This window comes from Gigantopelta aegis, chromosome 8 (genome assembly GCF_016097555.1).
Source record: "Gigantopelta aegis isolate Gae_Host chromosome 8, Gae_host_genome, whole genome shotgun sequence".
In the NCBI taxonomy this organism is placed as follows: Eukaryota; Metazoa; Mollusca; class Gastropoda; order Neomphalida; family Peltospiridae; genus Gigantopelta; species Gigantopelta aegis.
The window spans coordinates 6,644,056-6,658,051 of NC_054706.1; the positions used below are offsets into that span (position 1 = coordinate 6,644,056).

General features: G+C 40.2%; 1 protein-coding gene across 2 annotated transcripts in view; it reads left to right on the forward strand.

Moving 5' to 3' along the window:
• The window catches only part of LOC121378522 (sorting nexin-14-like), a 77,511-nt gene that overhangs the window by 24,423 nt on the left and 39,092 nt on the right, over positions 1-13,996 (forward strand). For both annotated transcript variants that reach the window (XM_041506729.1, XM_041506730.1), the window contains exons 12-16: positions 2,111-2,191; positions 3,692-3,812; positions 4,635-4,790; positions 6,556-6,613; positions 7,311-7,377. In XM_041506729.1, the coding sequence (XP_041362663.1) occupies positions 2,111-2,191; positions 3,692-3,812; positions 4,635-4,790; positions 6,556-6,613; positions 7,311-7,377 (483 nt within the window). The remainder of the gene's footprint in view (positions 1-2,110; positions 2,192-3,691; positions 3,813-4,634; positions 4,791-6,555; positions 6,614-7,310; positions 7,378-13,996) is intronic.

The window sequence follows — 13,996 nt, forward strand, 5'->3', positions numbered from 1 at the left end:
GAGGGAATTCCGGTTTACAGAGGGTCCAGGTTTGAGAGGTTTCCCTATATATACTACTCAAAAGAATTTAAGGGTCAGACGATATTTTCAACATTATTTTCTGAATGTCAATTATATTAGCTAGACCATAATGTCACGCATGGGATTGTTCCATTTTGACGAAAGTGGGTCTAAGCAACCCATAAATGAATTAAAATCCACTGTCATTGACACTGTCGACTAGTTCTAATGGCGAAAACATGCTTACATTTGCACGTAAATTAGGGCGAAAGCGAAAGGTCTGCTGAGTGCCCATAACTTGCTTTTTCACAAAGCGCTTCATTTGCACGCTTTGCACGTGTATTCCATGTTCCCAATGCTGAATTTCCATATAAATGGAGCTTGCGTTCGTGTACGGTGCACACTCCAAATTCGACAATGGTACGACTTCAACTGACTATCAAAGATCGAGGAAGGGCTATTGCTTGGCTTCAGGGTGGCAATACGCAAAGAAATGTTGCTCTGAGACTTGGTGTCAGTCAGAGTGTCGTTGGCCGACTGTGGCAACGGTACCAAGCAACGAATTCTGTTCGAAATCGTCCACGTTCGGGAAGACCCCGAAGCACTACAAATAGAGAGGACCGCTACATCACCAATATGGCTCTACGTCAACGCACAACCACTGCACGCCGATTACGTGACAATCTGCGGACTGCGACTGGAACTCGAGTGTCTTACCAAACCATACGCAATCGTCTGAGAGCCAATAATCTACGCTGCCGTCGCCAGGCTGTTCGACCACCACTCCTACCACGTCACAGAACGGCCAGACGTCACTGGTGCACGCTTCATCTGCGGTGGCAACGTGTTCAGTGGGGTCGAGTGATGTTCACTGATGAGTCCAGGTTTAGTCTCCAGTTCAACGACGGTCGGGTTCGTGTCTACAGACGTCCTGGGGAGCGCTTCGCTGACGTTAACGTTAGACAACGTCACCTGTTCGGTGGTGGCAGCGTCATGGTGTGGGGCGGCATCTCTATCCACCACAGGACCCCCCTCTATATGGTGGATGGCAATCTGAATGGAATCCGCTATCTGAATGAGATTATCCAGCCGTTGGTTCTCCCAGGCCTTCAGCAGATTGGCGGCGGGGCAGTTCTGCAGGATGGCAATGCCAGACCCCACCGCGCCAGGGTGGTAACGGACTTTCTCAGACAACAAGGTATCGCCAGGATGGATTGGCCAGCATATTCGCCTGACTTGGCCCCAATAAAGAATGCCTAGGACGAATTAGGCAGGAGAGTTCGGGATAACCATGCCCCTCCGGCCAACCTTCATGATCTGGGTCAACTTCTTATGGCAGAGTGGCAGGCCATTCCCCAAGAGTTCTTCAGACATCTGATCAACAGCATGAGGCAACGATGTGTCGAGTGTATTCGCGCCAGGGGTGGATTCACACACTATTAAACGAATGTTCTAATGTGTAAAATCCATGTTTGACAACCTTCAACTTTGACAGCATGTCATGTGACTTTCTTGTATACAGTGACGTTTATTTGTGGTTTTTTGTAAATATGGAACAATAAATAAAAAATTTGGTGTAGTTTACATCATCAATCTAATACACTCTGAAACTTATTTGGTTATAAATTTTTGACCCTTAAATTCTTTTGAGTAGTATATATGTATTTTGTCATACGTTTTTGGTTCTAAAATAAGCTTAAGAAAGGCATGTTTATGTTTTTTACTGAATACTTGCAACCATCTTGTACAAATTATTGGAGTATCTTTTCTCTATATGTGTCATTGGCCTCTTCAGAAATGAAAATCCATCTGATTTTACCATTGGGCTGTTTCTCATTCCAGCCGGTGCACCACGACTGGTATATCAAAGGCCATGGTATGTACTACCCTGTCTGTGGGATGGTGCATATAACAGATCCCTTGCTGCTAATCGAAAAGAGTAGCCCATGAAGTTGCGACAGCCGGTTTCCTCTCAATATCTGTGTGGTTCTTAACCATATGTCTCAAGCCATATAACTGTAAATAAAATGTGTTTCTTTCCTTGTATATTTGAGTGAACTATGTATTTTGTATTACGGTTGATATTTAATTATGTCTGTGTTTCTTGTAGCCACCTGAGCCGACTGAACCTCCGTCTCCGATGGTTCCATTCCTAGGACATTTCAGTCAACCGCTCAGTCACAACAAATCGGTGAGAACCCAGTCTTTGTAGTATATTTTTACTGGGTTTTTTTGTCGGTCCATACATAGGATATGACATTTCAGTCAGCTGTTCAGTCACAACAAATCGATGAGAACCCAGGTTTTGTAGAATATCTTTACTATCTTCTTTCATTCCACGTGTGGGATGTGATGTTCAGGTGGTCAGTGTATTGCACATGTTGTATTCTCTGTTTGTGTCATGTTTCATGTAGTGACTTTGTGTCCGTAAATAACAGTCGGTTGAGTGCTCGCTTGAGGTACTTGCTTTGCAGGATGGAACCACCTTGGTGGATCCATTCAGCTGATTGTTTTTTCTTCTTGTTCCAACCAGTGCACCACAACTGGGCAACGGCCGTGGTATGTGCTTTCCTGTATGTGGGAAAGTGCATATAAAAGATGCCTTGCTGCATTAAGAATAATGTAGCGGGTTTCCTCTGATGACTGCATGTAGTTAGAATTACCATATGTTTGACATCCAATAGCCAATGATTAATTAATCAATGTGCTCTAGTGGTGTCGTTAAACAAAACAAGTCTTTTTTTTTGCGTGTCAGTAAAAAAAGACCCAGTTCATTTAGTGTATTCTCCCTTTCTGGTTACACACCACCATTCACTTTTGCAAACCTTTCAATACAATTGCTATGACAAAATATATTCTATGAAGAATACAACAATGTTTGAGAGGGTCATGTGACTACTTTTTTTTACAGGGATGGGAATTCTCCTCGAATCAGCTGTTTTCCTCTCATGGAATATTGCGTTTACTCGCATTTTAATCACCCTTTCCTCCAAAATGTGTCAGATGGCACAGATTTTAACCTAGAATTTCAAGAATTTCCAGGACCGCTTTAGATTCCTCATTTTTACAGTTCACCAATTCCCATCCATGGTTTTAGGGAGTACCCTCCGTTGACAACTACCTTGCAAAATTAACATAGGTCGACCACAACAAATTTCAGTTAGCCACCCTGATGCCTCATTGCAGTGTACCACATGCACACTTGTTATCATTTAGTGGTAAAAATAACAAGTAACTTAAACAATGGATTATTTAAATACTTCAGAAGTCAACCTATGTGTACATGCAATCATCAGAGGAAGCTTTGAAACGGTGTTTCACTATTTTGTATTACTAATGAAGAACAGTTTCCTACATTGGACTATAAGTGCTACGGCAAGTAACGACGCAACACATGGTGATGTGTTGCCTTCTCATCTGTTTCTCTTCCTGTTATATTCTTCTACACCAAACCAGACTCCACTGCTGATAGTGTTAACAGTTGCTAGTAGAACTGATATAACCAGTGTATTACATAGGCAGTACACATACAGAAAGTGGGGACATATTACATGTAGTCTACATGGTATTTAAGAAATGTATAGTTACTGCAATAATATGGTTAGCAACTCGCATCTTTAAAAAACCCTCCATTACATCTTTTGCTGCTTTCTACTTGTTTATTGCACAACAACTGTGACATTTCTTTCAGTGTCTGAGACTGGAACTGAAGGATGTTATTAACAAGGATGCACCAGAACTTCTCTACCCGTTCATGCAGTTCCTCAAAAGCGAAGCAGCCGTCAACGTGCTACAGTTCTGTCTCGCATGTGGTAAGATAGCGATAGTATCCGTCAACGTGCTACAGTTCTGTCTCATATGTGGTAAGATAGCGATAGTAGCCGTCAACATGCTACTGTTCTGTCTCACATGTAGTAAGAAAGTGATAGTAGCCATGAACATGCTACAGTTCTGTCTCACATGTGGTAAGATAGCGATAGTAACCGTCAACGTGCTACAGTTCTGTCTGTGTGTGGTAAGATAGCAATAGTAGCCGTCAACGTGCTACAGTTCTGTCTCTGTGTGGTAAGACAGCGATAGTAGCCATCAACGAGCTACAGTTCTGTCTCGCGTGTGGTAAGATAGCAATAGTAGCCATCAACGTGCTACAGTTCTGTCTCTGTGTGGTAAGATAGCGATAGTAGCCGTCAACGTGCTACAGTATGGTAAGATTGCGATGGTGACTGCTGGGTAAATATTGGTAAATGAATTCTCACATGGCTTTGCTGTTTATAAAACTCAAATGTTAATTCTGTAAAATAGACTGTAACCATATGATAGTTGCCTCTGGGCTTTTAAAACTCTGAACTTTGGACTTGCTATTAGATAATAAACTTGAGTTTGTTGAATTGCTCATTATTTTAAGTAAGTTCATTGTTTTATTACCCAGATGACTTCAGTCAGTGGATTTTGAATACATAATTATGTTTCACAGAGTGAGTTTGTTATTTTATTACTTGGACGACTTCAATTAGCAGATTTTGAGTCTGAACGTTTAACCGAGTCACTTTGTTATTTTATTATTTAGATGACTTTAACCAGCGGATTTTGAGTCCGAATGTTTCCCAGAATGAGTTTGTTATTTTATTAATTAGATGACTTTAACCAGCGGATTTTGAGTCCAAACGTTTCCCAGAGTGAGTTTGTTGAGCTACACAACATGGCCAAGGAGCTGTATCGGAGTTACTGCGCTGAAACCGCACTTGACCGGATCAAGTTTGATGAACCTATTGTCGCCGAGCTAAAAGACAGTACGTCCTTCGTTTTCCTTACTTCTGTGTTCAGATAGCCCACTGTCAGATATTCCACTGTCAGGTATCCCACTGTCAGGTATCCCACTGTCAGGTAGCCCACTGTCAGGTATTCCACTGTCAGGTAGCCCACTGTCAGGTATTCCACTGTCAGGTATCCCACTGTCAGATATTCCACTGTCAGGTAGCCCACTGTCAGGTATTCCACTGTCAGGTGTTCCACTGTCAGATATTCCACTGTCGGGTAGCCCACTGTCGAGTAGCCCACTGTCAGATATTCCACTGTCAGGTATCCCACTGTCAGGTAGCCCACTGTCAGGTAGCCCACTGTCAGGTAGCCCACTGTCAGATATTCCACTGTCAGGTAGCCCACTGTCAGATAGCCCACTGTCAGGTAGACCAATGTCAGGTAGACCAATGTCGGGTAGCCCACTGTCAGATAGCGCACTGTCAGTCAAATAACTCACTGTCAGTCAAATAACCCACTGTTTAGATAACCCACTGTTTAGATAACCCACTGTTTAGATAACCCACTGTTCAGGTAATCCACTGTCCGATAACCCACTGTTCAGATAACCCACTGTTCACTGTTAGCAGGCACCTGACTCTACCTATGTACAAGGGTCACAACATACATTTGCATACATTTAAATATTAATAGTTTTATACAGGTGGCTTTTTAAACAGTACATATGGTAATGTTCATGTATTGATATTTTTAATTTGTACTATTTATGTTCATTCATTCATTTGGGGTTGTTTGTGGGGTGGAGGGTGTAGCCCAGTGGTTTAAGCCTCACCTGATGTATGGTTGGTCTATAGTCCGTCCAACAGGGAACACCTTTTTCATGCTATGGAAATGACTACAAGGGGTTATTTATTTCTGAGCCGATTGTTTTTTAAATTAGACACAAAAATAGTATTTTCTTGTTATTTCCAAAACACTTTTACTTTTCTTTTTACTGAAAACTGAATTGCTACTAATTGAAAAATGTAGTAGATTTCTTGTCTAAGACTATATATCAAAATTACCAAATGATTGACATCCAATAGCCAATGATTAATAAATCAATGTGCTCTAGTGGTGTAGTTGAACAAAACAAACTAAATTTCATTCATTCATGTCTTCTTGTTGTTTATAAACATACTCGTCAGTCATCAACTTTTTTCATTCATTTAATTTTTGTTTTCGTGTTGTTTCTCATCCTGTAATTATACTTGTTATGTTAACTCATCCTGTAATTATATTTGTTATGTTCACTAATCCTGTAATTATATTTGTTATGTTCACTCATCCTATAATTATATTTGTTATGCTCACTCATCCTGTAATTATATTTGTTATGTTCACTCATCCTGTAATTATATTTGTTATGTTAACTCATCCTGTAATTATATTTGTTATGTTCACTCATCCTGTAATTATATTTGTTATGTTCACTCATCCTGTAATTATATTTGTTATGTTCATTCATTCATATCGATGGTAGGACATAGCCTGTTGGTGGACTATTTTTCATTCCAGTCAGTGTGCCACAACTGGTCTACTATCCTGTCAGTGGGATGGTGCATATAAAAGATTTCCTGCAGCTAATCCTGTTTCTTCTCATTATCTGTGTGGTCTGATGTCATATAACCATAAATAAAAATGTGTTGAGTGCGTCGTTAAGTAAAACATTTCTTTGTTGTATTCATGTCTTGTTACTGTTTGTGTGTAATCGTACTGGCCGAGTGAATGCCTGTCATGAGTTTCTCGTAATTTCAGTAATAGAATCACCGCCAGATCAGATAATTCGACTCCGAACATCTACTCCACTCTTCAAGTGAGTTTCCGTTTGTGTTATTATCCTGTATTCATTTACACTTACATTGTTTTAAACAATATTATTGGTTAATCGACTAATCCAGTTAATTGCATATGATCAAGCTGCACCAAGGGTATGCAAATAAGCGGGTTTTACGAATATAAAATAAAGCTGTTTTGGATTGACCAACAGGCAAATACATATATCAATACAGATAGAATAAAGTAAAGTTACTAATTGTTATTATTACCCATATGGTTAAAAATATCTTGGTATATATAAAAGTGTTATGTCCCACTAGATCGTCAAGTGGGACGTAACACTTCAACATCACTCGATGATGCCATACGATTGGAGCACTGCTGCCTTACCGGAATTTTTATTAAACGAGTTTAGTGAAATAAAATGAAAATGATTAATGTGTAATAAATAGAATATTAAACTCACTACTATTTTATATTATGTGTATGTCCCTCATGAAATAATTTTGATTGTCACTCAAATGTTTTCACTCGTGACATAAACATGACGCAAAGTGGAAGTGTTTAATATCCTATAATTATGAAAGTGTTTGCTTTGAATACTTTTCCCGAACCTTAAATTGGCCAGTAACAATTGCAGCCTGTATTGTTAGTGATCTCTTGTTTTCCCGAACACTGAATTGGCCAGTAACAATTGCAGCCTGTGTCGTTAGTGGTGTCTTGTTTTCTTGCAGGGCTTACGAGCACGCCTATGACTTGTTGGAGAACAACTTTCTGCCCTTATTTCACCAGAGTGATGACGTGAGTGGCTAATAGTAAAACATGACTTCTGTAGTATATGACGTTGTTAGTCGTCAGCTAATAGTAAATCATGACTTCTGTAGTATATGAAGTTGTTAGTCGTCAGCTACCGTAATAGTAAAACATGACTTCTGTAGTATATGAAGTTGTTAGTCGTCAGCTAATAGTAAAACATGACTTCTGTAGTATATGACGTTGTTAGTCGTCAGCTAATAGTAAAACATGACTTCTGTAGTATATGACGTTGTTAGTCGTCAGCTAATAGTAAAACATGACTTCTGTAGTATATGACGTTGTTAGTCGTCAGCTAATAGTAAAACATGACTTCTGTAGTATATGACGTTTTTAGTCGTCAGCTAATAGTAAAACATGACTTCTGTAGTATATGACATTGTTAGTCGTCAGCCAATAGTAAAACATGACTTCTGTAGTATATGATTGTTTTATCGGCTCTCACGTATGGATAAAGTTTAACTGGTTTCATTGTAGATAGTGTAATGGAGTTGTTTTATCGGCTCTCACGTCTGGATAAAGTTTAACTTGTTTCATTGTAGATAGTGTAATGGAGTTGTTTTATCGGCTCTCACGTATGGATAAAGTTTAACTGGTTTCATTGTAGATAGTGTAATGGAGTTGTTTTATCGGCTCTCACGTCTGGATAAAGTTTAACTGGTTTCATTGTAGATAGTGTAATGGAGTTGTTTTATCGGCTCTCACGTATGGATAAAGTTTAACTGGTTTCATTGTAGATAGTGTGATAGAGTTGTTTTATCAGCTCTCACGTATGGATAAAGTTTAACTGGTTTCATTGTAGATAGTGTGATGGAGTTGTTTTATCAGCTCTCAATTATGGATAAAGTTTAACTGGTTTCATTGTAGATAGTGTAATGGAGTTGTTTTATCGGCTCTCACGTATGGATAAAGTTTAACTGGTTTCATTGTAGATAGTGTGATGGAGTTGTTTTATCAGCTCTCACGTATGGATACGGTTTAACTGGTTTCATTGTAGATAGTGTGATGGAGTTGTTTTATCAGCTCTCATGTATGGATAAAGTTTAACTGAAGCATAAATTCATCTCTGACTTTGAAATGATTCTGTATATGAAGAGTTCATTTCCAAAATGTGATATACGCCAATTTCCAGATTTCTTGTTTGGCAGTGAAGGTACAACCTTTCAACATGACAATAGTGTCCATCAAAATGTCATCTAATAGTTAAAGTTTGGCTTGTTTAATGACACCACTAGAGCACATTGATTTATTAATCATTGGCTATTGGATGTCAGACGTGTTAATTTTGACATAGTCTTAGAGAGGAAACCCGCAACATTTTTCCATTAGTAGCAAGGGATCTTTCATATGCACTATCCCACAGACAGGATTGCACATACCACGGCCTTTGATATACCAGTTGTGGAGCACTAGCTTAAACAAGAAATAGCCCATTGGGACCACCGGCGGGAATCGATCCCAAACTGACTGCGTTTTATCACTGGGCTATGTCCCACCTATATGGGATATGTGCCCATTGAACATACTGTTAAAACAGTTCTCTGTATGATATGTGGTATCATGTTGAACCAAACGGAATACATCACATTTTCACATTGAACATACTGTTAAAACAGTTTTTTGTATGATATGTGGTATCATGTTGAACCAAACGGAATACATCACATTGAACATACTGTTAAAACAGTTCTTTGTATGATATGTGGTATCATGTTGAACCAAACGGAATACATCACATTTTCACATTGAACATACTGTTAAAACAGTTCTTTGTATGATATGTGGTATCATGTTGAACCAAACGGAATACATCACATTTTCACATTGAACATACTGTTAAAACAGTTCTCTGTATGATATGTGGTATCATGTTGAACCAAACGGAATACATCACATTGAACATACTGTTAAAACAATTCTCTGTATGATATGTGGTATCATGTTGAACCAAACGGAATACATCACATTGAACATACTGTTAAAACAATTCTTTGTATGATATGTGGTATCATGTTGAACCAAACGGAATACATCACTTTTTCACACTGAACATACTGTTAAAACAATTCTTTGTATGATATGTGGTATCATGTTGAACCAAACGGAATACATCACATTTTCACATTGAACATACTGTTAAAACAGTTCTTTGTATGATATGTGGTATCATGTTGAACCAAACGGAATACATCACATTTTCACATTGAACATACTGTTAAAACAGTTCTTTGTATGATATGTGGTATCATGTTGAACCAAACATAATACATCACATTTTCACATTGAACATACTGTTAAAACAGTTCTTTGTATGATATGTGGTATCATGTTGAACCAAACGGAATACATCACATTTTCACATTGAACATACTGTTAAAACAGTTTTTTGTATGATATGTGGTATCATGTTGAACCAAACGGAATACATCACATTGAACATACTGTTAAAACAGTTCTTTGTATGATATGTGGTATCATGTTGAACCAAACGGAATACATCACATTTTCACATTGAACATACTGTTAAAACAGTTCTTTGTATGATATGTGGTATCATGTTGAACCAAACGGAATACATCACATTTTCACATTGAACATACTGTTAAAACAGTTCTCTGTATGATATGTGGTATCATGTTGAACCAAACGGAATACATCACATTGAACATACTGTTAAAACAATTCTCTGTATGATATGTGGTATCATGTTGAACCAAACGGAATACATCACATTGAACATACTGTTAAAACAATTCTTTGTATGATATGTGGTATCCAGGGGTGGGGAAAAATAAAATTGTCAATCGGTCCCGCTTGATGTCATCATTAACGGAGGGGGGAGGGAAACAAAAAAAAATGGAATAAAAAAACCTCTTTTTTTTATCACATCAGTGAACCCCCCCCCCCCCCATCCCACAAATTGTATATATTTTACATAATGGAATAAATAATATAAAAAAGGAATAAAAGCTATGAATTTAAATCCCATATATGTATAAAAAGTACGAATATTCAGTACTGTGTCCTGAAAATTAATAAAAGATCGCACCGTTGAAGCGTTTGACAACCTGAGCTAGCACATGTTTAGACAAAGAGATTAATAACGTCATCACTGATTGGACGAAATTTGACCTCTACTGGCTCTTGAGATAACCAGTACATGTAGCTGTTCTGCTTACTCCCACTTGTTAACAAAAAAAATGGAAACCTTTTGTTAATTTTAAAATCCTTTATAATTATTGGATAGACTACATTGAACAGTCAATAATAAAAACATTTATAGATTATTTCAGTATATTTTATGCTATTTCAAGCAGTTTGTATTGCACAAAAGTCTCTTGCTTCGGACTGGGACACTCGACCCGACAAAGCTCCGTACATAGGTGTTGACAGGTGTTGATTGTAACCAGTTGCAAACTCTGGGTCCTTTGTTTTAATTTGAGTGCAATACCTTGATGGCTCTCTCACCAAGAATGGTGTTATTGTTAACGTCTGTTTAATCTCTTGATCGGCTCAGCAACTTTGACAAAATTAATGTCTAGCCTAGTGGTTGTGGATTGACACTACTGTAGGTCCGACTTCAGTGACTGATGATATATACTTACGCAGACTTCAAAATCACAGACGTCTTGCCACTAGCCATATTGACCACTATTTATTTATTATTTTAAATCATGCATGAGATACCGATGTCTGGGCAGGCCTGTCCACTTGACGGATAAGAATTTGTCCCAATAATAGAAATGGACAGGTGCTTCGGACTGACAAGAATGACAAAAGTGGGACCGGCAAACACACATTTAAAAAAAAAAAATTCGGTCTCAGAGATCGAGAATCGGTCCCAGACCGGGAGAAAAGGGCTTTTCCCCACCCCTGGTGGTATCATGTTGAACCAAACGGAATACATCACATTTTCACATTGAACATACGGTTAAAACAGTTCTTTGTATGATAAGTGGTATCATGTTGAACCAAACGGAATACATCACATTGAACATACTGTTAAAACAATTCTTTGTATGATATGTGGTATCATGTTGAACCAAACGGAATACATCACATTTTCACATTGAACATACTGTTAAAACAGTTCTTTGTATGATATGTGGTATCATGTTGAACCAAACGGAATACATCACATTTTCACATTGAACATACTGTTAAAACAGTTCTTTGTATGATATGTGGTATCATGTTGAACCAAACGGAATACATCACATTTTCACATTGAACATACTGTTAAAACAGTTCTTTGTATGATATGTGGTATCATGTTGAACCAAACGGAATACATCACATTTTCACATTGAACATACTGTTAAAACACTTCTTTGTATGATATGTGGTATCATGTTGAACCAAACGGAATACATCACATTTTCACATTGAACATACTGTTAAAACACTTCTTTGTATGATATGTGGTATCATGTTGAACCAAACGGAATACATCACATTTTCACATTGAACATACTGTTAAAACAGTTCTTTGTATGATATGTGGTATGTTGAACCAAACGGAATACATCACATTGAACATACTGTTAAAACAATTCTTTGTATATGTGGTATCATGTTGAACCAAACGGAATACATCACATTTCTATAGACATTACCTGTCCTCAAACAAGTGCACCTCCCCCCCACGCAAGTGGTCTGGTCCGAACATCCCAACAGCCAATGGGATGGCCTAAATTCTTCTACTGCATACTGCTCTCTAGTTCCGGTCACATGACTGTAACTTCCTTCTTTTTCTCTTCGCTAAAGGGTCTGGACGTCCTTTTGCTTGGCTCTGTTTGGAGTCAACTTTTTTATAAGACCTTTGGTTTTGTATTCTTGTTTGGGTGAAATGTTTTTCACCTTCGTTTTCATTAGCTTTTGTATGTTCTTTTCGCGTATTTCGCTTGACTTTCCAAGCGTTTAATTACATGAAATGTTGTTTATATTGCCGGTTGTCGTGTCGGACGCCATTTGCAAAATGGCGTCTTTATTTACCGGCTTTGTATTTGTGTTATGGTTGGTTTTTCTTTCTTTTCACAGATTGAAAAATTACTATTATCATATCTGATAATGTTCAGGCGACTAGTTCGAGCGTGTTACGCTGCAAGAAGTTAGTGCCAGCGGCGACCCACACGACTTATGTCCAGGTTGTCGTGTTCGTGTGGCCTCACTTCTAGATGCAACCTTTGTGCGGGCTTGTCTGATGTCGAGTTCGCGACATACCTGAAGGTGGTGTCAGCGAGGACCAAGAAGGTGGAATCTTCGAGGACCAAGAAGGTGGAATCTTCGCCTTCGATTGCTGACTCCGTGGCGGAAGTGTTACGTTCAATTCTACCGACCATGCTGGAAGAAACAATGGCGTCAATGGCGACCTTACCCAAACCGGCGGGTTCGGGGTCAGGTCCGGTTCCAGTCCCCTCTTCAGGGGGTGCGGCTTCTTCAGCTCCACCGATACCTAAGACTTCGGATGACAGGCCTGCGGTCTCTACGCAGCCCTCTAAGAAGCCGGCTCATTCAGATAGATGCTCCACGGATTTCAAGGCTCACCGATCTTCAGCGGGGAAGTCCTCTTCGGCGCATCGGAGCCGGGACCGTAGCCGTTCCACATGACCTGTATGGCTCCCTACAGGTTCCACAGATCGTCAGTGCCAACCTTCAGTTGATGTGGCTTCCAAGGCCTCCGAGGGCTAGACGGGACCATCCACGGTCCTGTTAACCGGCGGCTTCCATTACGGTACATCGATTGACCTGTGCTCGAGTTCTACGAGACTTGGTGATGAAGCGCCTGCGGCATCTGTCATTGAAGAGCCCGACTCTACGGACCATATGACTATGAGGGATTGCTTGGCGGCCGTCTACGACATGTTGCCGTCTTTGCCACATCCAACGACGATGTGGTCATCCGTTTCCTTGGTATCCACACGGGACGGTTCTCCGGTATCTCCATCCGGCCATGACCAGAGCGCCTGGCTTGTTCACGGGTGCTACGTGACTTTCTGATGATGTATCGGTTCTTGCGGTGCTGGAAGATCTGGATGCGGCGGACCACCTGTCACCGAGGGATTGTCTGGCTGTCATATCTGATATGCTACCGCCGCTGGCCCATCCACCTGTTTCAGCCAGTTTCGATGATCGCCACGGAGGTTCCACCGGCAGATGTCGGCATTCGATCGTTGGCTGCCACAGGCCCCCGTCGGTTTACACGGCTACCAGTAATCGGCCCGTGCGGATCATTGTTCCAGCAAGCAGACGGAGCCCTGTAACGAACTGGAAGATTGCTGCGTCATCTGCTCACCGTTCGGTACCGTCGTCCCGTGATCGATCGAAGTGGTCCCGTGATCGATCGAAGTGGTACAGCATCCAGGGTTACACCGGCTCCTGACGGGACCGTCCACGGTCCGTGTTTCCGATTGCAGCCAGTACATTGGATCGAAGTGCCTGTGCCAGGTTACTGACTGATTTTCCAGATGATGCGTCGGCACCTTCCGTTATAGAAGATCCGGACGCAGTGACCCACATGGCTGTGACTGATTGTCTCCCGTCTTCAACCTATCCTTCAACGGTGTGGCGCCGGCTTTGGATGACGCTGTTTCCGGCGGGACCAGAC